The sequence below is a fragment of the Hypomesus transpacificus genome, chromosome 7, assembly GCF_021917145.1.
Source record: "Hypomesus transpacificus isolate Combined female chromosome 7, fHypTra1, whole genome shotgun sequence".
Classification (NCBI taxonomy): domain Eukaryota; kingdom Metazoa; phylum Chordata; class Actinopteri; order Osmeriformes; family Osmeridae; genus Hypomesus; species Hypomesus transpacificus.
In genome coordinates, this window is record NC_061066.1 from 4,716,959 (window position 1) to 4,744,508 (window position 27,550).

The window sequence follows — 27,550 nt, forward strand, 5'->3', positions numbered from 1 at the left end:
GTGGGCTTATGTGCTGAGGTTTTTGCCTGTTCCCATACTGTACTCCTCTAGGAGCATTGTATGGGGGTTGCCTTTTTCTCTCCTCCTCTCTCCTCATGTTATGCTTTGCTGTAATCTTTCTGGTGGGCGCCTTTGATGGCTGCCTAGGTAGGCTCTCCTGCCAAATCAAATTCCGTGTCTGTGCAAACTTTCATGGCCAATAAACATCAATTCAATTCAAAAGTATTGCCACTGCATTTCACAGTCAAAACTAAAGCTTAATTTTTCACCACTGACATTGACCCTTTCTTTACTTTTACAGGTCATGCAGAGGCCTGCTGTTGGAAAAATTGAAGATGTAACACATTTATCCTGTATAATAATAATTCTATGTTCAGCATTCCTTGTGTGTAGAGAGAGGCCTACCCCCAAATCTGAACTTTGGGTAACACGACGCATATGTAAACAAGGTGACCTGGGCTGAACTCTCTTACTGGAGAGGCCATAAAAGATGTCTGGCCTTATCTGTGTTGGGTGAATCATGTGGTCAAGCTTACAGGGGTCAAAAGGCACACACACACACTCAAACACGCACGCACGCCAGGTCTATGCAAGGAGCCAATGAAGAAGAGCCATGGAACATTTGCATGCCTTTGTCCTAACCAATGACTGTAAAGAGCAGGGCTGCTTAAATAGCTAGTTAGCACAACAAGCTAGCAGACAAACTTTGTAGCACAATGGCGTGTGATGTTTTTGTCTCCTTGTGGGCCGGCCGCAAGTAATAAACTTTCTTAAACTTGTTCACCGACTGACTGTGCAATGCTTGATAGATTTATATTTCTGACACCTGCTCAACAGAGTGCAACAGAGCATGCTGAGAGCAACAACAGAGGATGCTGAGTGAAACAGAGGATGCAACAAAGGATGCTAAGAGCAACACAGACCCCTTGCTGGACTACGCCTCTCTAGCTGGACAGCTTCTCTTCAGCCCTGCCCCCAAGACAGCTTCATCCAGCTGGCCTGCCCTGCCTGCCTGGCCCTGCCTTGATATCTCAAAAGATCACTGAATTACAGCTGTTTAAACTTTAGGCAAATCTTATAATGCTTGCCACAGAACAAATAGCTTACTTTTCTATACAGTAACTGACCACAATGGTTCTCAACACCGAGAATAGCTCAGTAGGCTAAGAGTGCACTGCAAGGAGCAAGGTCACAGGTTCAAATCCAGCTGCAGTCTTTTGGCCTGTCATAATTTTGATTATCTGTTTAGTTAAACAGGATGACATCATTCTGATATACCATGTGCAATTTCACCTTGAAATGTCAACCATTTCTTAACCTTTATTCCAAAGCTGACCAAAGCTAATACTCAAATCACGAAGTCGGAGCACAGCTAGATAATCAGCGTCAGCGCCCCTTGGGTACCCAGCATGCAGTGCGGTATGTCAAATAGGCAAAGACTTGGGGAAAATAGTGCGGTTACAACAACCGTGCGAGCGATTTCGGTTGTTGTTTGTTCAGTTAGATGTTTGTAATGTTATTGTTTATCAGTTAAAATAATCTTGTTGGTCACCCTGTTTGTGCATGTTGTGTATTTTAATGGGACCAGAGTCGGCTGCTGTACTGCCATAGGCTATTCTCACAAGAAGCTGAACATGAGTTCTGTCCTAGCCCAGTTGCCCTCGACTATTGTTAATTGTGCATTGACTGGGATTCTGGAAAGAGATCTACTCAAGAAGAGTTACAATATCTGCTGTTCTTCAGCCATCTTGCAGAAAATGTGTCAATTGTGGGAGGCATGTTTTTGGACTACCCCTAAACCTCATGCGGCCGCCGCAGCATTTCTGCCTTAGTATGACCTGTGCTGGGAGAGAGGGGAAACAGCATGGATGGAAATTGTGTGGGCAGATGTGTCTTTATATCGGGTGAAATGGAATAAGAAATGCAATACAAAATGGCTGAAAGTGGTGTATATAAGTTAATGTCCACATTGCCTCAATATTGTTGTGTCAATAAATCAAATATGGTTTTTCAAACCTTATTGGATTCAAGATGACATCATTTTTAAGTACAATGCGCAATTTCATCTTGAAATTTCAAACTTTTCTTTACCTTTGTCCCGAAGCTGACCAAAGTTAATACCCTGCCCTTTCTATTCATAAATTCTCAACAGTTGGTGTGTAGCAGATGTGGAAGAAATTGCGATTTCCTGTGTGCTTTCATTCACTAATCAATAGAACTAGTCATTACATACTAGTTATTATGTTCTCGTGTAAGCTTGCTATTAATAAGAGTAGATTGTGTCTGTGTCAGGATTAATAGATGTGTTCGGGATCAGGAGAAAGTACTGGTTAAACGTCCTTTGTCATGATTACAAGGAGAGCTCCACCAATGAACTCTAGTCTGAGAGTTGTCATGTGTTGGGAGCAGTGAATCTCTTTCTCTGAGACTGTTGTAACGTCATTACTGCCTGACTGTCACTATCTATGTTTACATTCTTGTGCCCTATAAAAGATGGTCCTCCGGCCTTCAGAGCTGAGAGAGACATCATTGAGACCTAAGCCTGGTGTTGTGTTGTCATTTATTGTCAGAGGTCTGGTTTTTCTCTCAGAATCTGCAGATTGATAAATAGGGGTTTCTACAATCAACTAAAATGGCTTCCCCATCAGCTGTCTGGCAGTTCTATCAGGTGTTGGAAAAAGACAAAGTAAGTAGGCCCTATATGCCACGTGTGTGCAAAACACTGGCCAAAACAACAATGGGCTCAAAGGAGCTCATCACTGACATGCCTGTACATGACAAAATGATTACATAACTAGAGAGGGTACAATTTCTGGGGAACCCGAATTTCTGTGGAAATTGTCTGGTGTGCTTGCGTCGGTTGCAGATGGGGTTTGTACGCCCTTCGAGTAGTTAGTTAGCTCTACAATTGACCGGGGCTAGGTCTGAATCTAGGAGCAAAATGGAGCACAGCTGCCAGCTGTAGAGCTAGGTATATGCAGGTAGCCACGCTAGTGCTAAATTACAATTTAACTGGTTGGCTCCATGATGCCGGGTAAGTAGGGCCCGTGAGACATGCAGGACAGAGCGTCCCTGAGGACCAGGGTTGAAGACCTCTGCTTTACATTAACCTTTAGATTAGTGAGTTCCAAATATTTCCAACAGTCCCCACAGCGCAAGTTATTTTTTTCGAAATGGTAGCTAGCTAGCTTAGATAGCTGCCGGGCTAAGTTACCTAGCATTGAACTCATACCAATGCTACTACCATGCTAGTGTTACTTGCTAGCCTTCTAATGAGTACATTTTAAAACCATACTAAAGCGTTTGTCGCATAGTTTTTGTCTAATTGGAAGAAAACATTTGTGATGGACCCACATTTGAACGATCATGTGATACTACTCATTAATGGGTTAATGAATAAAACAACAAATTCGTATTTTTTTCCTTTTCCCAATGTCAAGATTGATCATAGGAATAATTATAGGTCTCATCGCATCATTAACTAGATGCTTGTGATCTTAGCAGAAGTCATCGAGGAGCCATTTCTCATCTAATTCATCACAGGCAATTAGCCTGGAAATTGATGAGAGCACTGATGTGTCTATTACCAGGCAACTTGAGTTCCATGTCCGGTATGAGAACATTTATTTTGTTTAACGTCACAATCCTCTAAATCCTGGGTCATGTTAATGAACTGTGAATACTAAATACTTGCCTATGCTTTCTCTCAGATACCTGGATAAAGAGTGATTTCAATCAGTTCCTGGACCAGGGGCCTCATGTATAAACGTTGCGTACGCACAAAAAGCTTGGGTACCCTGGTTTGCACGCACACGGTGTGATGTATAAAAATGTACTTTACCTGAGAATGTGGGGGCCGTCCGCAAAGTCTTGTCTGGCTCTGTAACGTGACGAATTCTAACTTAAAAGTGCAGAACATTACAAAATAAAGTTTCCACTACAGCTACTGTCATAAGTTTATGACGTTGACAAAAAAAAAACTAATTATCTCCGCTAAAAAGTTTTTAGCGGATGCGTTCTTCTTAATTTCTGCCATGGTCCGGTTTTCAAAACCCACAGCATTTATGGCCCGTGTGACAGTTTTCCACTCCACCGACTTTGTTGATAATACCTGATGACAGGCCGCCGAATAGGACACATTTCCTCGCCTCCACCTCTGTTGTTACAACTTCGATCTCAGTCTGTGAAATCTTTCTTTTTTGCCATTTTGACAAATAAATTACCTCAGAGGAGCATTTATAGGCCATCTGCATAGTCATTTATGGGAGGAGGCAAGGCAGGGTCAGTGGCTCGTTCACGTGTGGTCAATCTCACGTTGATTGTGATTTATAAAGGAAACGTGCGCAGGACTTGGCATTCGACCAGTTTCATACATGTGAATATTTCTGTGCGTAGGTATGCTGTTCTTTTCAAGTTTTGGCCATACGCCATCTTCTGGTATGCTGGTAACTGCACAATCTTTTATACACAAGGCCCAAGGTCCCTAATGCTGAAAGCAAGGCAGACAGTTGTGACAGCCGTCAAGAGCATAAAGAAGGGCCTCCCATCAGAGAAACTATGGACTCAGGACTGACGTGGCAGCTGTTATGCTACTTTGGTCGCGTATGCTACCGAAATTGTGTAAGTCACGTGACAGGTCCGGCAAGGCAGTGTGAGATGCCTGGCAGAGCAAACAGGTAGCCTAGCAAGAGAAGCGAATCCCAACCCTTCTATGCGTTCATTAGGGCATTTATGGACGAGCAACGTCAGTTTGTTGCCAGTTTAAACAAAACTAGCTAGCATAACAGCTAGCACAGTATATGCAAGGAAGTAAATGCTATTCCCAGCACAACACTGAGCCGCTCACAAGGAACGAATAGGCGAGTTCTTGCCAATTTAGTCGCTGCCAGTGGATCTAGTGTAGGCTACTCATCGACAGGCGATCAGGTGTAAATAACAACATTTTTGAGGAGACAAGCAAAACGCGAATTGTCTGTATGTGTGAATACAGCTTTCTCGCGCATCCGTTTTTTTGAATATATACTTTTAGGGGGACAGGATGTCCTTTTGGAGGGGTTGCCCAGTGACACTCGTCACTGCGCTCTGTTGTCAAGGAGCTAACTAGCGTGCAAAATAAATCTACAACAAAAATTGTAGTTGTGGTGCTCCTTAATATTTGTTGGGTGCGCAACATTTTTTGCTGGTGCTCCTAACTTTTTAAAGTTTGGAGCACCAGCGCCACCAAGAAAAAGCAGTGGGCCAGATTCCAGCAACAGGTAAATGTTTTTTTTTAAGAAATCCCCTTCCTCTTTAAAGAAACTGTTATTTGCATAGCTGAATAAACTATGGCCCACAATGACTGTAGTAAAAGTGGTTGTATGCTCTTTCTAAGAAATACATTAATCTGTTCATTGCAAGTCATCCACCACTAGAACCAACGCACCTAGAAACACACCTGGACTGCACATCTGCAGACTCTTGGCAGGAAATTTTGCCCTAAAAGATGAGAATCAGATTCTGCAGGATTGGTCTTTGTTAAAAAATCACAGCCTTACTGAGGCATTCAAGGTGGGTGAATTAAGCTGCGACTACAATCAACTATGGTTCACAACTATAAGAGCAAAGTCCAAATTCGCCTTCCTTGGTCCTATGTATGGTGCAAGAGAATGGGATTGTACGGCAAAAAAAAAACACTAGGCCTTAAGTCCCAAAAACTTGAATGGAGAAAACTTGAAGCCTTACAACACTGAAGTGTATTTTCTTAAATACCTTAATACACATTTACATTTAGCAGACGCTCTTATCCAGAGCGAATAAAACTGCAGCTTATAAAACCTAACTTTTATTGGTGTTCTAAACGGTAAAAATAATTTCTTGTCCCATGCCGTTTGACTCAATTGACCTAGCAGCCTGATCAAACTTTCATGCAGCGGGCATGGCCAGGCAGAACTGCGCAGGCGTGCCGCATAGCATATCAAATATCTAATAGGACAAACAAATGAATTAAGTAAAATAATATACACCTTATACATATCGAAGAAGCAAATACAAATTACACCTTAAACCTGCAATTACTAATAATACAGAAAATAACAGGCAATTTATATTAATTACCATACGTGACACAAATCATTGAATTTGCTCTTACAACTACACAGACACACCACACTAATGCCATGGTAAACCAAAGGATGTTTCAAGAACTAAAACCAGGAGGAGATCATGAGTCTGCTGGCAAGCAAGTTTGATGAGTGGGCAAGCCTCTACCCCTGCCTGAGCCTCTTTGCAGGCATTGCCTTTGTTTTCCCTGTTTCCAAACTGTGAACTGGATTTCTCAACAAAGAACAGGGTAAGAACCACTTTGAAAAGTAAACAAATAATTACGTGTTTTCTTTATATAAAGCCCCCATGTTTACAACATCTGACTTCGCCCCTGCCTACCATCACAAATATAATCAAAATCTGTGGGAAACACTGGAAGGGACAAACTGCAAACAGTCCAAGGATTATTCAGAAATATTTTAGTTCATCCTACCTTCAGTGGGGTTTGAAGGCTGATCTTTGTTGAGTGCTGTCTGTATGTTGTTGAAAGATGCTGGGGGTGCACACTGTTGTAGCACCCCTATCGCGTTACAGAACTGATCGGCAAGCTAGACAATAAAGAAATGGTGAGATGAGTACACAAGGTCAGGTAAAGGTTTGCAAGGTAAATTAGGAATGTCAAAATACCAGAATACCGATACCAATTAAATTACACAATTCATATAAAAGGGCAAATGTCAATAAAATAAATATTTTTATCGTCAAATGTTTCGTTTTTGGAAATCTACCTTAAATTGACTTATTGAACAGTCACAACATGCATTTGGCTAGAATCTTCCGATAGACCGGGGGTGCATAATTACAATTCAAAGAGGTCCATTGACTAACAATGTTCTCCCCCAAAAGAGAGCGCAGGTGGGGGTGTGTGTGCGGGGGGCTAATGTTTCTGATTGTCTATTAGGTGGAATTTAACTCTGTATAACTCGAGAAAGCTATCAACTCGGCAGAACTCTTCCCTACGTATGCCTGAGCCTCTTCCATTCATTTTATATAGCGGGACAAGTTATCCCTTACTTCTTGGCATGAGAAATAGGTGTTGTGTGAGAAATAGTTGAAATGTTTGAGTCTCACTTTAAATGTGTGAGACTTGAGAGCCGTGTCTAACATGCGATCTGATTTGGGCCGTCATTCTTGAACATGTAGGCCCTATAGCTAATAAACAAAAAAAACAAATCCAGAATAAAACGAATTTGCCCCCCAAAAAACTAGGTAGCACTAGCTGGCTACACACCTCTAAAATCGACTAAATTGGCCAAACAAGGTATAGATATTTAGCTTAAAGAGTACATAAGTTTCACAGAAATCTGCCAAAAAATGAGGTTATACAGTACTACTGTCAGTAGTTGCCTTTCACAAACGAGTCATAACTTTTAACTGAAATAATTTGCGTCACTCCTACAAACAATTGCTTTGCAACTAAAAAGTTAAGACTTTTAAATCGACAATATTCATAAAACATTGAGTAACTTGTCTTTACTTGAAATAACGTTTGCAATATCTAACACTATGAAATCTCCCATGGAATGTTCTCTGGCTCCGCTTCGCCAAAAAATGGATGATGACAATACATTTATTATTCACGCCCTGTAACCCTTTAGCCAATTATATGTGCTTTTAGCTTATGTTGTCATGAGTATCTGGCGGTTTTTCAAAAATTAAATCGGTTATTGGACAGTGAAAATATTAAGGCAGGAACCATGGGAATTTGGTTTCTGATATTTGGAAATGGCTAACGTGTCTAATTTCAGTATTGTATCACAGAAATGTGTGTATGTTTTACATAAAATTACAGGGACAACAATCTTATTTGTTTATTAAACATAACTTCACACAGGGGCGTCGTTTAAACCTTTTTACAGGGGCGTGTGCCCAGTATAAATCTGCTGTGCCCCAGTAAAATCTAAAGTTTGAGTTTTAACAAACCGAAAACACAAAGCTTGCATTAACTATAGATGTCCCTGCCAAAGCTGATATCAAACTTGCGTCCCTGAACTGTTATATAGTGGGTTAAGTGAGGGAAGTTTCTATAGCCTAATAGTGCATTGTGCGCAACAAGCTTGGAAGAAGGGATATGAATAAGGGCCTGTGCCCCAGTACAGTTTTAACTGTACTAACAACGCCACTGATTTAACAGTTAATGCCAGACCACTAGCAACTTTCACTCTGATAGAACTAGAACCAATAGTTTAAGAAACATGTATATAGTTATAGTTAATATTTTCTTAAAATACTGGGACATTATAGACTAAGCATGCCACGGATTAAAAGGCTTGTCAAAGCTAGGTAGACCCAGAGCCATATAAAAAGAGAGTTGGGACATTTCCATACACTTCCATTGTGGTCTAATCAAAGAAGGCAGAAGTAAAGCGTGTCATTTGCGACCTAGTCCCAAACATTCAACCCCATTCATCTTCAGTGTTATCAAGTTAATCAAGTTAGCTGATTTTGAAAATAGTTTTAAAATAATGCAGTAATTTGATCAATTTACCTGTTAACTTGCTTCGTTACACTGAACATGACTGGTGTAATAGTTTGTGAAAGACCCATAAGACACATTTTTCCGACGAGGCAAAATCCCAGACAAATTTGGAATCCTTACCGGACGCATTTTTTAGGTCTCAAAAAGAGGACATGTCCGGGTAAAAGAGGACGTCTGGTCACCCAAATTTTATATAGCAAGTTCTACTTCAAGTCTATTGTAAGATATAGCTTGTTAGATTCTAAATGCACATCTGATTAGAGCTAGCAACAATGAATTGCAGATTAAGGGGTCCCCTATCGTCCAGCTAGGTGTCGACGCTCAGCAAGAATTTCAGGTCCACTCACTAAACACAAACGACCCTCTCACTGGACATATTGCATTATAAAATGTGAAAAAAAAAATAGGCTAGGCTACTGACCATTTACAATAAGTTGTTACGTCAATTATTGGCAGCATTTATGCCATTTATAACATACTTTATAACTTTAGGGGAAATAGGACGAAAATATGTGTGTGTGTGTGTGTGTGTGTGTGGGGGGGGGGGTGCAAAACACTTGGGAATAAATACATTGATTAGAAAAAAGAAAAAAAAAATATATATATATACACACACATACATATTGTGGAGCACCGAAGACCCATTTTGAACCAGGAAAAACCCTGAATTGGTGATGAAAATAAATTAATGTTCAATAAGATGTACTTTATGTGATGTGTTTATTAACTGTTTATTAGATTAGTTAGCTTGGCTGATAAGAGCTGTGCTGACCAGCTAGCAGGGGTCTTCAGTGACATATTCAACCTCTCCCTCAGCCTGTCAATACTCCCCACCTTCTTCAAGAGGACCACCATCGTCCCTATGCCCAAGAACACCAAGGTCACCTGCATGAATGACTATCGCTCGATAGCACTGACCTCTGTCATCATGAAGTGGTTCGAGTGGCTAGTCAAATAATTCATTTGCTCCTTGCTACCTCCCACCCTGGACCCTTCCACATCAACATCCCATACTAGGCAGTGATATTCCCAATCAAAATCACACTTCTAATGTTTAAATTGAATTAGTCCCTCATCATTCATTATTATTATGTCACAGCTGCTTTGTGCTGCTAAGCAATTAACTAAGAGTTCAGAAAAGGTGTATTTGGTATGGAGAAAAAAACGATTGCAGCCTAATATTTTGCAATAGCCTACATAGAGTTAAACAAACGCGTTGTGTTACAGCAAGCATATCTACAGGGGAGCATGTTGTTGGTTATCATGATTACAAAACCTTGTCATGCATGTGTGTAGTGTACACAGAAATGGCAAATAAAAGATTCCACCAATCCATATTCTAATAGGCTAAAGCAGTGGTTCCCAACCCTGGTCCTCGGGACCCCCTGTCCTGCATGTTTTAGATGTTTCCTTGCTCCAACAGACCTGATTCAAATGAATGGTCATTAAAAGGCTTCTGCAGAGCTGGATAACGACCCATTCATTTGAATCAGGTGTGTTGGAGCAGGGAAACATCTAAAACATGCAGGACAGGGGGTCCCGAGGACCAGGGTTGGGAACCACTGGGCTAAAGGATATAAATATATGATATCATAGTGTTATAGTTGTTAAGTCTATATACATGTAGCCTAGGGTCTGACTGGTCATCGGGAGTCAGGAGATTTCCTGAACGGCCGGTCAAACGACCGAGGCATAATGCAAAAAATATGTTATAACAGTACACGGTCGTAGGCCGGTCTGCGTTTCAAAGTCCCGGGCCGTTTTTCAGTCCCAGTCCAAACCTGTAACCCTATGTATTTTTGTAAAAATATTGGCCGGGTTTCCCAGATTCGTTAAGAAGCTCTTAACGCTAAAAGCGTCTTAAGAACGTTGTAAGGGCGCTCTCGAACGCTCTTGGAACGTTCTTAAGAAGATCTTAGCGTTAAGAGCTTCTTAACGAATCTGGGAAACCCGGCCATTTTCAGTTGATTTTAATACAACTGTCAGATGACTATTTGGTCAACATTTGGCCATAAATAGGCCTGCTATGTTGTGTGTTGCTCTGATAACTTAAAGCGATAGCCTATATTTTTTTAATGATCTCGGGTAACTTAATACTAATAAAATATCTGACACCTAGGCTACAGTTTTTACTTTGAAATATGTTTAATGGTGGTCACTCCTTTTACCCCCTTACGTATCATCTGTCTCCCCTTTGCCGATTTTGTGATGGGAATTGGGGAACGAAAACACTTGTAGGTGTGTCTTGCGAATTGCCAAGCGTCCATTGGTAGCGCATGACTCAAATATTTGCTTTGCCGATTGCAAAATGTGATGGAAAAACGATTGGCTACAATATACCCTGACCGTGAAGCGTCCTGGTGAGTTGCAATAGTTTTAGTACTAGTCTGAGGCTAGTCTCCTCCATGTCTCCCCAACGTGACGTCATCACCGAATTTCACTAATATGCAGTGTGCGAAATACGGTGGGAGTCCGGGGGGGCTCGACCCCCCCCGATTAACCCATGAGACCCCCTGAAAGCCTCAAAAGCAAAATTTGAAGGGGGTCTCATATTTTTTCTAAATAAATAAATATTGTCACTAATGGTCCAGTATTCAGAATTCAAAACATTAATTTTTGGGGCCAAGCGGAGTAAGCCAGTCCTGTGCACGTATTGTTAGCCATGTGCGCCAAACAGAAACGTTGAGAAGTCAATGGCTAGCAAGCGAAAGCAGAGTGTATCATTCACACACTTTGGGTTCACATCCAAAAAGGAGGCACTCAGAGATGAAGAGGCACCAAATGACCATGCTGTTGCAGCTAGCACAGTGGGCCCAGTCACTACCAGAGCAGAGGATCCTCTCCCACCCAGTGATTCCCCAGAAGAACAACGTTTGGTTGAGGCCGAGTGCTCCTAAGATGCAGCAGGTGCTGAGTTGACGTTAGCTGCTACTGCTGCTAGCACAAGTGACTTGTCGACTGGTTGGTCAACGAAGCATGTGGGCGTATGGAAAGACCGCCACTGTCTCCGAAAGGCTATCCTTGGCATTTATTCAGTTAATTGCACTTGTAAGTGCGCCAGATTGGTGCCAATCATTGTCATGTCTGCATTGTAATGCACAACTTTGCCTCCTTCTTAAAAAACAACATGCATCCAAACAACTTTAGCCAATGTAACCTCTTATGTCTGTGTTGCTTTACGAATAGCCTACTAGCCTACCATATAGAATAATACTAGAATAATAGATTAATTATTATTATTAATAATTAATAATCAGATTATCAGAAATGGTTAAGTGCGTGTGTTGTCATGTAGGCTATAGACTGATTGTCTTGTCTTGCATCCATGAAATAGGTACTGTAATATTATACCTACTGGCAGTAGCAAACTGACCATCGGTAGCGCCATGTTTATTTTACATAAAGCTCCAAAAACAATGTTTCGCTCAAATCAGCATCACATCACACCCAGAATGTGCATGCATTAGCAGGGCACTGTGGTGGCTTATACAGGGGCCGGTTCTGGTGGGCCGGTCTGGATCATAGTACAGGGCCTATTTTTACTCCCAGTCCCTCCGTACCTACTGCATATTGAGCAACTAGATCGGTATTGTGCAACAATTGAGAGATGGGGACCCCCCGAATGTTGACGGGTATTTCGCACACTGCTAATATGCTAATGCTAACACCAAAAACGACTAAAACTGGTCTTTAACACCGTTTGGAAATGTTTTAAATGATATACATATCTTTAGTGCTTTATGTACCCATTTATCAGTAGTAGTGTTTAACCTGCCATATGGCCTTAAACCAAACAACGTCAATAAAGGCACTGCACTCCTTTGGATTTTAAAAAGACACCTGCAAAATATGAACTTGAATGAGAAGTCGGACAGAATTGTTTTACCCCAACATTGAGAGGTATGCTAATCTCACGCCAAACCTTTGATAAAACTTTAGAGCCCTGAAAACCATTCAAACATACACAAATAGGCCTACACACATGCAGACAGATTCCTGGCATTATCACAAGAGATGTTTTGGTCATGGACTACGCGCAGCAGGCAAAGTTACGGTAAATCGTCGTTAAACCTACTGATCTTTCGAAATTTGTATTACTGCTAGCTCTACAATATTATCATTACACTTGAAAACAAAGTCGTTTAAACATTCCACATTTGTGCCACTGTCTTAACTACATTCAAGTTTGCTTATTAGAAATTGTGAAAATGAAGACGGACACAAACACCGAAACAAAATGAGCTGCCAAAACATCATGATCCACAGTAGTAAAATGTAAAACGCAATATTACAGTAGTAGTCTAATGGCTTTTACGTGAAATGTGTCTATTTGGCCGTACTTTTAACGAATTTTGTGAAGGCATGGGGAACATCTCAAGTGCTATGAAAAATATATGGACTGGCTAGCCTTGACCTTTCCGTAGCAGAATGGTGTAGTACATTACTAACCTATACCCGGCGCAAGTACTACCCTGTGTCTGATGGTTCTTGCTACAGTGTTGATGCTACTGTACTGTACTTTCTTTAGCTAATCTGCACATTAAATTTGCTTTTACGTAGCTCTATTTATCCAGCTATAAACACAACCATTAGGCATAGCTACGCATTAAGCAAGCTAACTAAAGCAATATAGATATTAGATTAATACCCAACAACAATTAACTGAACACCATGAAAACACCATGAGTAAAACAAACATCTGTACCGAATTAACAGCATCTTGAAGTTGTGTTAGCCTGTCCGCCATTTTGGAGAAAATGTGAGTTTCCTTGGAAAGACGTAGCCTAATGTGGTTTGAGTTCTTTCTTCTTTTTTTTTTTTTGCAGCTGGCATCCACGTAGTGTATTTCTTCTTCTTTCCGTGTTATGGCATGTTGCAACAAACGTTTAAGAAGTGCATCACTGCCACCTACTTTTCGGGGGTAGGAGGCCGGTTATGGAGGACCAAACCTGCCAAAATAAAAAATAAATGAACAAATGGATGAATAAAAGTATTTATACATAAAAATATATAAATATATAAAAATACATGTATGAAAAAATATTAATTACGTATTTATTTATTTACATGGCCATTTATTTCTGTATTTATTCATTTATTTTTGTATTTATTTATTTCTGTGTACATTTATTTCTGTATTTATTTATTTCTGTATTTATTTCTGTATTTCCTTGTCCTTAAGCTAATGAGGTAAGCTGTCAATCAATGTATGTCACGGTGTCACCTTAACCCCATTGGTTGATCGGTATCAGAGTGCGAAGATGGACTTTCCATGCTTGGGGTTGCTATGACTCAGACCCTCGTCTCTCGGCTTGAAGCAACGGCCCCGGTGGATGTAGGTGGTATTGCATTTACGATTAGGTTCCCGACTCTTCCGGTCGTTTTTATTCTATTAACTCCAGTCAACATTTACAAAACTAACTCCCCCAATAATTTTTGTTCGATTCTCGAACTTGGCTCATACTACTAGCTTTTTCATATAATTATTTTTCCTGATTTTTGCTAAGTTTGAAACCAATCCGAAATGGGTAAACTAGCACCCCATTTATTTGCCTAGTCAATAAAAGTTGCCTGCAAATGTGCTCGCGGATACTAACCATAGAGTTAATATAACTAGAGTAAACTACTTTTGTCTTCCAAGATGGTGATCACTTGTTTTGATGTGATGTTTGATAAGTTTGCATTTCCCAATCACTCCTGTGGACGTGCTGAATATCTCCCTATGCTCATCCAGTAATCCTCCAGCTGCGCTTTCTGCTGCTGACTGGCCGGGGACTCCTGCAGCGGCAGAAGAGGCCCTGTGGCCGAAATAGCAGAGAGTGTACCAGCTGGCGCCTGTGGGAGTGACCCAAGCTCAGAAAAAAACTCTCCCAGGTGCATGCCCTCTCTCAATATGATGTCCTGATTAGCAAGGTTCAACACTCGAGCTGTAGTAATCCCGTTCTTTACTGATGTCACCGTGCGGGCCACAACACATTTACTTTTATTCTGGGGATTAGGCTCCAGGTAGCCCACAAAGCCCGGGGTAGGCCTGGGCCAACTGAGGAGACATTTACCGGCACCAGCATCTTGCTGAGGGGGGGCAGTGTCATGGCAGCGGCAATGGAAACATTACAACATTCAGGGATCAAGTCTTTGCTGCTTAACAGTGGGATGGCAGTGTCCCATAACAGCAGCCTGCCAAGAGCAAAGTCCAGGAGTGCATGGTTGGCCACAAGAAAGTCCAGGCCCAGCAGTATGCCTGAGTAGACCCCCTAAGCACATGGAAAACATGCTGCCAGGATTCATTTCCTAGATGCAGAGTGGCTGTTATGGTGCCCAACGTGTCCAACACTTGACCTTTCACAGCACGCGCAGCAATAAAATCAGCATTGAGGGGACGCTTGCGAATAGCTTCATTACCTTCATTTCCGTCCCCTCGATGTTGCCCCTCACATATGAGGTACGTTGCAGTCCTGGTGTGCCTTCCACAGGTACCTTGCACGTGATATTTTTTTCTTCTACTAGATGACCCATGGGTTCTGTAGCTGATGTTTGGGCCGCAACATCAGCTACAAGTCTTTTCCCGACTGGCTGGCCGGGTGTCCCCTCTTAGACGAGAGGAAACTCACTCCACGCCTCCCCTGTGTTTCATCATTACCTGAGGGCCCGGCAGGTCTCCGGTCGTGGCCATTTGGAGAGGGGGTTCGGTCACTGTAGGACCTCTGATAATCCCCTCTTGCCCCGGGACTCCTCTCTGCTCCACGTTCACGCCAGCCACGGTAAGGGGAACGCCCTCTCTGTTCACCCTGTGAGCTACGTGACTGACAGCCTTGTCCCCCACAGTCACACTGACATCGATACACACGCCCCTGGGGAGGAGTTTTCCATTAATTCTTCTAGCCATTGGATCTCAGTAGGTTATCTTCCTCTGCCATTCGTCTCATTTCAAGTCTAATTTCTTTCATGTCCCCTGCAAGCCGGTCCATAACCCGATACAAGCCTCCATCAGATATGGAGTGCACCGTCGCCGCTGTGCTATCCCCAGCAGGGGCTAGACGTGCATAAGTGCTAAAACAGTCCATATTCAACGTCTCCCTGGCTATCTCACATCGTCCATTGGCGGTCAGGGCCTCAACCAAATCAGTAGCCCCCTGCTCATGATATTTTGCCCTCAGGACAAGGTCGAGTCCGGCCAGAAACCTGCAAAATTTCTCCTCCCTCTGGGCTGTCTCACCATAGCCAGGGAATGCTTCATGCACTAACTTGCTGATATCAGCTGCATAAACTTCCAAACTCTCACCTGGAGCACGGAGGCGCGCCGAGGGGTTCGCTCTGAAACAGTCCAGGAAACGTTTCTGTCCAAACGCCTCTTGTAATTTCTCCTTGACTGCAAAGTAGTCTGCTTGCACGGCTGTTGGAAGGCTATCCCACAGGAGAAGCGCAGCCTTCGTGAGCCGTGTCGGTAAAATCCTAGCCAGCTCATAGTCATGGTCACGTTCGGTGCCTCCCACCAGTGCCTTCACAGCCACCTCATACTGTCGGGCCCAGCAGGGTAAACTTTCATTCACCTCCCCAGCAAAATGTGGCGGCAGTTCAATCCTGACGTTGCTGGAGAAGGGCCCGTCCCCGCATGGCTGTCGGCAGTCCAACAGATCTTCCTCAAACTTCCACATTGTTTCGTCACCTTTGTTTTTTTTTGTTTCTACCACTCTCACTAATTCGAACGAGAAAAAAACTGCAAAAACACCCGAGGCACAACGAGCGTGTTACAAACTGTAACAAAAAGTTGCGGCTAACTCAACCGACCTTGCTAGTCAACTGTTCGATGTACCAACAACCAACGAAAGCCCTCAATGGAGAAAAAATATATATTCACCGCTGTCACCAATGTAGACGAAGGTTTTAGACAGTAGCTGTTATTTTTGGCTGTAAAATAAGGACACGGGATTCCGATGCCAAACCAAGATGGCACCGCACGTCTCACTTTATTTTCAGTACCACACTCTCTCGTTAGACCATCAGAACAACCACCCCCTTTTTACAATAAAAGCTCACAAGAAAATAGCTTACAGTACTGAAGGCTAGTAGAACCAGAGCGAGCTAGCATCAGTTTCAAACACAGCAGCATCGTCGTTGAGCAACAGTTGTACTGTACTGTATGACAGAGCTGTGCCAAGGTAAGAATGTGTAAGTTCTTGGCCCATTTTCTGGCATGTAAGCTGGTACATTTAACATTTCAGTATCTTAAAGTGCCGAGATTTTTTGATGCTAGCTAGAAATGTAGAAGCCAGAACATAGCAAAAACAATGTGCTATGAAGTAAGTGATAACCTGTTTATGTAATGTTAAGTGTAGCTAGCTAATTTAGTGCACTATTTATATTCATTGAGAACCGACAAACACGTTTGTGTGAGAGGAAAGCTGTATTTAATTATTAATCCATAACTGTGGTCGCTTATTTCAGAATCAGATACAGGAGGGATTTTATTCGCCATGAATGTTTGCACAAACAAGGAATATACTTTGGCAGGGAGGTACATACATTAAACATATAGGAATATTGAAACTTAAATATGTGGACTAACTATACAAAAGGAGCAAAGTCTAGCTAATACTAAGGGGAATAAAAAATAAAAAATAAAATATAATAGTACTATCAGTTTTTTTAGGTTAGATTGTAAATTCTGGGTACTTATATACAATAGTGCAAATTGCAATGTGCAGGGTGTCATTGTGCAGCTTGTGATTTATGTAGATTTAAAGTCAGTGTGAGTCCTTGGCCTTATTAAAGTGGCTAACAGCGGATGGGAAGAAACTGTTCTTGTGGCGTGAGGTTTTGGTCTTGATGGACCGCAGCCTTCTGCCGGAGGGGAGTTGCTGAAACAGGGAGTGTCCAGGGTGCAGGGTTCGTACGGTCATGGAAAACCTGGAAAAGTCATGGAATTTTTAAATGGTTATTTCCAGGCCTGGAAAAGTGCTTGAAAAAAATTAAATCCCAAAAGTTTTGGAAAAGTCATGGAAAGTTGTTATAATCATATTTTCATGTTGTTCATTTACGCTGAGTTTTAAATAATTCACATGCGTTTAAAAGAAATACGTTCAAAATATAAGCAGGCATACGCTCTAATACTAAGTGAAAAGTTAGATGGCCATAGCAACAGTAACTCAGAGAAGCGCGAGGGATAATTCAAAATGCCAGGAAAGTGTAGCTTTAACGATGCTTGGCTACAAATGGAAAGATACATAAAACAAAGACCCGGGACGAGCAAAATGTCGGTTGTCTGGTGGAAAATCATTCGACATTTCAAACATGGGAGAGGCGGCATTAACTAGCCATTCCAAAGGTAGCAAACATCAGAGCGCTGCTGCTAGCAAAGCTTCAGCAGCCTGGTGATGGGTGCTGCTAGCAAAGCTACAGCAGCACCCATCACCGGCTTTCTCACCACAGCGAGGTCCACTGATACGCCTACTAGCAGCAGGGGTCGATAACCGATGCTGTGACAAAAAATGAAGTCCTAACTGCGGAGGTAATGTGGGCTGAAGGGGCTTATTTTCCCGACTATGACCGGCGTTCTATACATTATGCCGCTTATTACACGGCTACTTGCCAAAAAAACAACTTAACACAGTGTGTCTTTTTACAATTAATTTGTTTGTTACCGTTCGTAGTGTTGATCAGCAGAAAAATAGTTTGACGTTGAACTTCATAGACGTTGAACATTCTTTAGGCTTCAAATCAGCTGACGTCGCTAAGCAACGGAGTACGCTGGGGTTGAAAAGTTACCGGACTGCTTGCGGAGTGCTACAAAAGATGTGAATCTGAGGCAAAAAGGCCACTTCCATTGACAGCGGTCAAATATGCATAGCAAAGTTCAAATGTAAAAAAAAATTTCACCGAAGAACGTTGGGAAGCCCCATTTAGGTGAATGGAGCATTCTACAGTATTACGCCCAGCCGTGTAATACAACTTTTTAACGTATACACCAAGATTTCACAAAAAGTTTGGTCATGGAAATTTGGTTTAAAGTCATGGAAAAGGCATGGAAAAGTCATGGAAATCCGTTGGTCAAAATGTGTATGAACCCTGAGGGTGGGAGGGGTCGGCCACAATCTTCCTCGCTCGCCTCAGGGACCTCGAGGTGTGCAGATCCTTGAGGGAAGGCAGATTGCAGCCGATCACCTTCTCAGCAGTGTGGATGATACGCTGCAGTCTGCTCTTGTCCTTGGCAGTGGCAGCAGCGTACCAGATGGTGATAGAAGAAGTGAGGATGGACTCAATGATGGCTGTGTAGAAGTGCACCATCATTGTCTTTGGCAGGTTGAATTGCTTCAGCTGCCGTAGGAAGTACATCCTCTGTTGTGCTTTTTTGGTGAGGGAGCTGATGTTCAGTTCCCACTTGAGGTCCTGGGAGAGGATGGTGCCCAGGAAGCGGAAGGACTCCACAGTGCTGACTGGGGAGTCACTCAGGGTGATGGGGGTGAGTGGGGCTGTGTTCTTCCTGAAGTTCACAACCATCTCCACTGTCTTAAGAGCATTGAGCTCTAAGTTGTTCTGGCTACACCAGGTCACCAGGTTGTCAGCTTCTCACTTGTAGTCAGACTTGTGTTCCCAGCTTAACGCGCTGCTTCCTGTCAGACAGAAAGTCTGTGATCCACCTGCAGGTGGAGTCGGGCACGTTCAGCTGGGAGAGCTTGTCCTGTAGCAGGGATGATGGTGTTGAAGGCAGAGCTGAAGTCCACAAACAGGATCCTGGCATAGGATGCTGGGGCGTCCAGATGCTGTAGGGTGAAGTGGAGGGCCATGTTAACGGAATCATCCACCGACCTGTTAGCTCTGTAGGCAAACTGCAGTGGGTCCAGGAAGGGGTCTGTGATGGATTTGAGGTGTGCCAGCACAAGGCGCTCAAAAGACTTAATTACCACAGAGGTCAGGGCGACGGGTCTGTAGTCATTAAGTACTGTTGGCCTTGGCTTTTTGGGCCAGGGATGATGGTGGAGGACTTGAGACAGGCTGGCACATGGCATGTCTCCAGGGATGTGTTAAAGATGTTTGTAAACACAGGAGACAGCTGGTCAGCACAGTGCTTGAGGGTGGCAGGAGAGACATAGTCCGGACCAGCTGCTTTGCGGGGGTTCTGCCTCTTGAAAAGTCTGTTAACTTCACCCTCCTGAATGGAGAGTCATCACTGTAGGGGGGGGAGGCCTCATGGATGGGAAGGGGTAGTTCAGGACTGTCCAATTGTATTTCAAATCTGCAGTAGAACTTGTTCAGGTCGTTGGCCAGGCGGGAGTCGTTGGTGGAGTGGGGGGCTCTGGGCTTGTAGTTGGTGATTTGCCTTAGCCCTCTCCAGACAGAAGCTGTAGTGGAAATTTTGGTCATATGCATAGATGTATGTGTATGAAATCTATAATCTTCTATGTTCATTGGTAAGAGACAGGAAGGGAAGATAATTAAGTTGAGTTCAAAGGAATGTGAGGTGCTGATGAGCCAGCTTGACCTGGGGGATGGGTGAGGCATCTTATATGGCCTTCTGTCCTCTGGTTACTGTAAGGGTCAATGAGACTGTTGCTCTGAACTTTGGCTAGAAGGACTGTGTCCTGTTTCATTGTTTGTGTTAATTAAAAGTATTGTTTGAAGATGGTCACACAAAGGACAGTTGACCATTTGACTGGTCAACTCCTGTGGCTTTATTATCTACTGCCCTGGAGAGAGATGTGACATCAAAGAACTTTGGGACACTATGTATTGTTTCAAACTGTCACTAAGTTGAGTTAGCCAATCACGGAGTCTGCTACATTGATTGATTGACCTTATAGAATGCCATTTGATCTTAAGTTTATATAAGGCAGTGCATGTGTGATGGTTGGCCATCACTCCTGCGAACGATCTGTGTGGATGGCACCTCCTTCGTTGAGACTGATCAGCAAAGCTTTGTTTAAACATATATGTAATTGTATAGTCTAATAAATTGTATTAAAACCATATCCCTTTACTATTCAGATCTACACAGTGCCACTCTAATTCTTCCTTAGCAAAGCAGAGTCGTTAGCAGAGAACTGACGCTTCAGTTTCTCAGAGTACAGTCGTTTAGCCACTCTCACCGGCTTGCTAAACCTGTTCTTCGACTCCTTGAATCTTTCTCTATTCCCACTCCTAAAAGCTTCCTCCTTCTCTGACCTCAACCTTCTCAGCTCTGCTGAGAACCAGGGCTTGTCGTTGTTGAAGCTCACCCTTGTGCGTGTTGGTATACAGCAGTCCTCACAGAAGCTGATGTATGATGTCACAGCCTCAGTGAGTTCATCCAGACTATTGGTAGCAGTCATGAACATATCCCAGTCAGTACAGTCCAAGCACGCCTGCAGATCCTCCATAGCCTCACTGGTCCACTGTTTTGATGTCCTCACAACAGGTTTACAGAGCTTTAATTTCTGTCTATATGCAGGAATCAGATGGACCATGGTATGGTCAGAGTGGCCCAGTGCTGCACGAGGGACGGCGTGGTAGGCTCTACTGACTGTAGTGTAGCAGTGATCCAGAGTGTTCTCTTCTCTGATTGGGCATTTGATTAAATATCTGGATTTAGGGAGTTCGCGGCTGAGATTACCTTTGTTAAAGTCGCCGAGTACAATAACAAGGGAATCCGGGGTTTGCTCGCTCCACACTCAGAATCTGGTCGGCGAGCGTGCGTTGGGCCTCTTTAACCTGTGGACCGGGCGCCATGTAAACTCTGACGCAAATTCTCGTGGCGAGTAAAAAGCTTTACAGATTATAAAAAATTATTCCAGATCCGGAGAATAATGTTGCAGAATCACTGTCACATCTACACACCAGCCACTGTTGATGTAGAAACAAATACCACCGCCTTTGGTTTTGCCAGAGAGTGCAGTGTCCCGGTCAGCTCTCATGAGTTGAAAGCCTGCCAGTTGTAAAACGACGTCGGGGATCAAATCGCACAGCCATGTCTCCGTGAAGCACAAAACCGAAGATGAAAGAAAGTCTCTGTTTTTCACCATCAGTAGCTGAAGTTTGTCCATTTTATTGCACAGTGAAAGTACGTTGGAGAGGAAAAAACTTGGAAACACTGTTCGGATTCCACGTCTGCGTAGCCGAACTAGCACTCCCGCTCGCTTTCCCCTTCTACGGCGTTTCACTGCATGAGCAAAGCCTAGCTTTGACACTGGCTAGAATTCCCACTAAATCTGCTGCTGGAAGCAGAAAAGTGGGAAATAAGTCCACAGGAGTTGTGGTCCTTATGTTCAGAAGTACTTCTCTTGTTAGAGAACCCCATAAATCTTGGCAGAACACTGAATTAACAGACAAAACGAGACAAAACGGAGCGCACCTAACAACCACGGCCGCCCTCACCGGCGCCATCTTACAAGCCATCTTACGCCATCTTACATTTGCAACAAAGTCTGGGAGTTGGTACAGTAAGAAATTGGATGAGATTATACACAGTGTCAAAGAACCACCAACGAACGAGTACAAAGAGTACAACATGGTTAATTTATTCATAAAGTTAATGTTTACTAAGCAAACAATGAGTTAGAGTCCATTGTAACATTCAGTCCATCATGTGATGATCATTACAGCTTACTGTCTGTTGTTTACGTGGTGTGTGTGCGAATGTGTGTCTATGACCCTTGCAGTCTGGCATTGCTACAGAGGTTGACGTGAGCTGAACAGAGGCCCAGTGCCTTTGAGGTGGATGTCAGACCACTGGATGAAGTAGCGCTGGATGAGGGAAAATGTGATGGAAAGGGCTGTCTTACATTTAAACCACAGTATTTTTGTCATTACTACATGCTTTTAATTGTGTTAGTTTGTTGTATTGAGGTTGCTCCTGTTGACTTCAAATCACCTCTGTCTCCTCTCACTATCAGCTGGGAAGCTGTAACCTACATCACGACTCCCTATTTGGAGCATGCAATACATCCCCATGCATCACATCCAACCATTATGAAATCCAAGATGCTAGGTGCAAGACCAACACAGCAGTGTAGACAAAAGCGTTACCTTTATTGTGTCACTCTTTTCATAGCAGAGACCAAAATAACGTGTACATATATCAATAGTCATATTGACTTTGTGCAGCACTGTAGCCTTTTCGCAAACCTAAGTCCTTGAGGGTTAATCATTGTGCAGTAAACATGCATAAAATCATGTGAGTCAGGTGGCTGAGCGGTTAGGGAATCGGGCTAGTAATCCAAAAGTTGCTGGTTTGATTCCCGGCCGTGCCAAATGACGTTGTGTCCTTTGGCAAGGCACTTCACCCTACTTGCCTCAGGGGCATAGCCGTGGGGACATATTTTATCAAGGGGGTGCTGGGGGGGCTTAATGTTGCGGGGCGGGAGTAAAAATAGGCCCTGGACTTTGATCCAGACCGGCCCACCAGAACTGGCCCCCATATACGCCACCACAGCTGCCCTGCTAATGCAAGCATATTCAGTGTTCGATGTAATGCAAGTTTGGGAGTTCTTCAATGCTCCTCAATGCGAGCGTGCAAAGAGCGCAAGCCACATTTTTGGGACTTTATTTGAGCGCAAAATAGTTGAGCTTTATGTAAAATAAACATAACCGTTTTTTAATTGGTAAAACCTTGTCTAGTGAAGGTTGTTTCTTTGTCTCCATTTTTCAGCCCCACTCTACGTTTCTTAGCCTGGTTTTCCATCGTTATTCTTCTCCCGGTGCTCCCGATGGCTAGTCCGCTACTGCGGAGCTGTGCCACGGTGGTGGATCAATTTAAATGCTCATGCTGTCAGGGGGTGCTGCAGCACCCTCAACACCCCTAGTTCCCGCGGCCATGCTCGGGGAATGTCCCTGTACTTACTGTAAGTCGCTCTGGATAAGAGCGTCTGCTAAATGACTAAATGTAAAATGTAAACGTAAAATGTTATTAAACTTTTCTATTTCTATCATTACATGGTCATAATCACTTTGTGTGCTGTCAGTTATTGATGATTCTATAAAAATCATACTAAATAGCAGGGCAAGATTAAATAAAGATGCAGAACAAACTACTTGTTTGCAAGTTACATTTAATGACAACACATATGAAGAGATTCTTAAAGAGATTCTTGAATTGGAGTACAGCTCCTTGATTTTGGTTTATTTTGATTAGTAAATTCTCAAGTTGAAAGTCATATTATACAGGTGCATTACACACAGTGAAATACTTCAAGCATTCATTTAAATATTGATGATTTTGACTTTCATCTAATGAAATCCCCAAATTCAGTATCTCAGAAAATTTGAATGTTACACAAGACCAATAAAACTAAGGATTTTTAATACAGAAATGTCAGCCGACTGGAAAGTATGTTCATATATGCACTCAATTCTTGGTCTGGGTTCCTTTTGCATTAATTATTGCATCCATATGGCATGGAGGCGATCAGCCTGTGGCACTGCTGATGTGTTATGGAAGCCCAGGTTGCTTTGATAGCGGCCTTCAGCACGTCTGCACTGTTGGGTCTGGTGTCTCTCATCTTTCTCTTGAGAATACTCATAGATTCTCTATGGGTTCAGGTCAGGCAAATTTGCTGACCAATCAAGTGATACCATGGTCATTAAACCAGGTTCTGTTACTTCTGGCAGTGTGGGCAGGTTCCAAGTCCTGCTGGAAAATGAAATCAGCATCTCCATAAAGCTTGTCAATGGAAGGAAGCATGAAGTGCTCTAAAATGTCCTGGTAGATGGCTGCATTGACTTTTGACTTGATAAAACAGTGGACCTACACCAGCAGATTACATGGCTCTGCAAATCATCACTTGGAAACTTCAAACTGGACTTCAACAACTTGTATTCTGTGCCTCTCCACTTTTCCTCCAGACTCAGTGAAATGCAACATTTACTTTAATCTGAAAAGAAGATCTTGGACCACGGAGCAAGTCCTTTCCCTTTTCTCCTTCGCCTGGGTAAGACACTTCTGACGTTGTCTGGTTCAGGAGTGGCTTGACACGAGGAATGCGACAGTTGTAGCCCATGTCCTGGATACATCTGTGCGTGGTGGCGTTTGATGCACTGACTCCAGCCTCAGTCCACTCCTTGTGAATTTACCCCAAATTCTTGAATGACCGTTGCTTCACAATCCTCTCAAGGCTGCTGTTATTACTGTTGCTTGTGCAACTTTTTCTACTACAATTTTCCCTTCCACTCAACTTTCTATTAATATGCTTGGATACAGCACTTTGGGAACAGCCAGCGTCTTTAGCAATGACCTTTAGTGGCTTACCCTCCTTGTGAAGGGTCAATGATTGTCTTCAGGACAGCAGTCTTCCTCATGACTGTGTAGCCTACTGAACCAGCCTTAGAGACAATTTAAAGGCTTAGGAAACCTTTACAGGAGATAATCAGCTGATTAGAGTGGGACATCATGAGTCTACAATATTTAACTTTTTCAGTCAAATGTTCTAGGATACTGAAATTTGGGTTTTCCTTGGCTGTAAGCCATAATCATCCAAATTAAAAGAAATAAACACTTCGAATGTTTCACTGTGTGTGTAATGCCTCTGTATAATATATGAGTTTCACCTTTTGAATTCACTTATCGAAATAAACCAACTTTTCCATGATATTACTGAGATTCACCTGTGTCAGTCTAACTGCAGAGTATTATAGTAGTATAACCATGCTTCTAAACTAGACTGCACCATTTCAATGATATTCAATTTACATAATGTATTTGTGACCTGCTAGGGAAGTTACCCGGCTACTTATGTAATGTTACAACACTGGAATGAAATCTAAATGATTAGAGCTACGTCTAAATTCATTTACACAAGTTCCTTAGTTTGACCCGTCTGAAACACTCGTCGACACACTGCTAGCTAGAACTTGCTAAATTGATCAGAATTTGTGGTTGCTGTAGGCCTAAAGATAAGTAGGCTACACTTCAAAATATAGGCTACACTTCAAAACATCATGTGACCAGATATCAATAGTCTGATCAACTGCCTTTAGTAGCTCCTTTTACCCGTCTAGACATTTACTTCTCTAATCTATCTGACATTTACTTCTCTAATCTATCTGGGCTGGATTGCTATGGCATAATGCTTGGCTGAACGTCCTGCCCCGATCCCGCCCAGATCCGGCCCCTTATTAGCTTAAGGATGAAGAAATACAGAAATTAATCTATCAATAAATATATTGCATACATAGAAATAATTTTACTATTAATTTACTATAGTCTTTTATTTTCTACGTAATTTATGTGTACATTTATCAACCAAGACACTCTCAGACCAACCAACTTCTCACTTACACCCACACTTTTTGCTGTCTTTGGCAGAAAGACACAGCTATCGTCCCAAGCAGAGGTGGCAAAGAGCACCTCCAGAGGGTGGGGTTGGTTGGGTGAGAGGCGCCTGAACTTTAGAGGTATATCACCTGGCAAATGTAGTGCAGATAAAGTTCCTGTCAGCTGTTTTTTACATTTAGTCATTTAGTAGACGCTTTTATCCAGAGCGTGTTTTACGATGACAAATCATTGTTGCTGGTGCTATTTTGTTTTTGTTTGTTTTATTATCTCACAGGTAACTAAGAAAACTCAGAAGAGTTCATGGAGTCTATTTTGACAAGCTATCCAAAATTGAGAGAAGCAGGCGGGTTCGAACTGATGAAAATTTCTGGAACCACACGAAGCAGTCATCTTGTTTCCATCCTTTGCCCTAATCAGGGTGACTGTCAAATACCTAAGAGACCCTTCAGTCATGATAAATCATGCCACTCTTTCAGTTGCCCACTGCAAAGAAATTTGAGTATGGAGAATGTAAGACAAAGTTCTACATTTTTGCTGTTATTTGTCTTTTGAATATTTGAGTGCAGTAACTGATCTGTCAAGTCAATATGTGGATTGTTACTCTAATCTACTGTCATCTAAAGATTCAAATGTTTCTGTCAAATCGCTCACTCTTCCACAGTGTCTTCTATCTATTGTTTGTTATTTATGTCGTCTCAACAATTAGGAAGTGGATAATTCAGTTGCTCAAACTGGACCCCTGAAATATTGCATTCACTGTGGAGAACAACTTCCTTTTGCACAAATCAGAACCCACAGTGATGCCTGTTCAAGGTAATGCCCTAAGTTTAAAATGTATTTTACCATTGTGTTCCTTTTTCCCTTTGGTTCAATGTTGGTGTATGTTTGTTATTAAATAGCCATTAATCATAACCATCCATTTCTCAAATCAGCCTGGTTACCGGTGTAGAGGTTTTTAATTAAATGTTTGTGTTTGAATAATTGATACTGCGTAAAGGCAAACTATCTCCTCAGCTTAACTCAACTCCGATCACAGGTCGAAAGGGAGGTAGAGAATGACAGGGAGAATGGTGCAGCTGCCCCTAGAGCCAGTGGGACAAGTGACACCACCTCACAGCATCAAGTTGTAGATTTACTCATGGCGGAGAGTCTGGAGACAGGTTCTGATGAGGGTTTGTACTAACCAAGATTACAGATCGGTTTTAAGGGAGATTTTGCGCAATTTAGGGCTTATGATTAATAAGGCTATTTTCAGGTATTGTATTACTTTAAGAGGGTACATTTACTTGTACTCAGTTTCCATTCATTACAAACACTTGCATGAAATGCACACACCCACCTGGTGATATAATTCTTTGAACATAATTATGAATACTGATTATTTTATATTGTCAATACCAGCAGCAAGTTCATCTGGCACGTCAGCAGCAAGTGGGCCAGTATACATCCTTGATGGTAAGTAAATGTACAAACAAAGTTCAGAAGAACCTATTATAAATTATGTTTATATAAATATAAATATTGGTATCAACTTACCTTTCTGTAAATAGCGTTTACACAGAATAGTTGGCCCTCATTTAGACAGCTAAGTATTTTCTTTTTGATGTGGCAGGTGACTTCATGATTTATTGATTTCCAGATTATTTAGAAATAAGTATATAGGATAATATCATATATTTACTGTAGCAGTGAAATGTATTTAACATTTATGTTTCTGTTAAGCTTGGGTCACAGAACCAAACCCAGGA

General features: G+C 42.4%; 1 protein-coding gene across 1 annotated transcript in view; it reads right to left on the reverse strand.

The window, feature by feature from the left end:
* The window catches only part of med21 (mediator complex subunit 21), a 37,028-nt gene extending 23,633 nt beyond the window's left edge, over positions 1-13,395 (reverse strand). Inside the window, exons 1-2 of the mRNA XM_047022728.1 lie at positions 13,266-13,395; positions 6,515-6,629 (exon numbers count right to left, since the gene is read on the reverse strand). Of these exons, the coding sequence (XP_046878684.1) occupies positions 6,515-6,629; positions 13,266-13,307 (157 nt within the window). The 5' untranslated portion in view covers positions 13,308-13,395. The remainder of the gene's footprint in view (positions 1-6,514; positions 6,630-13,265) is intronic.
* Positions 13,396-27,550: the final 14,155 nt, after the last annotated feature.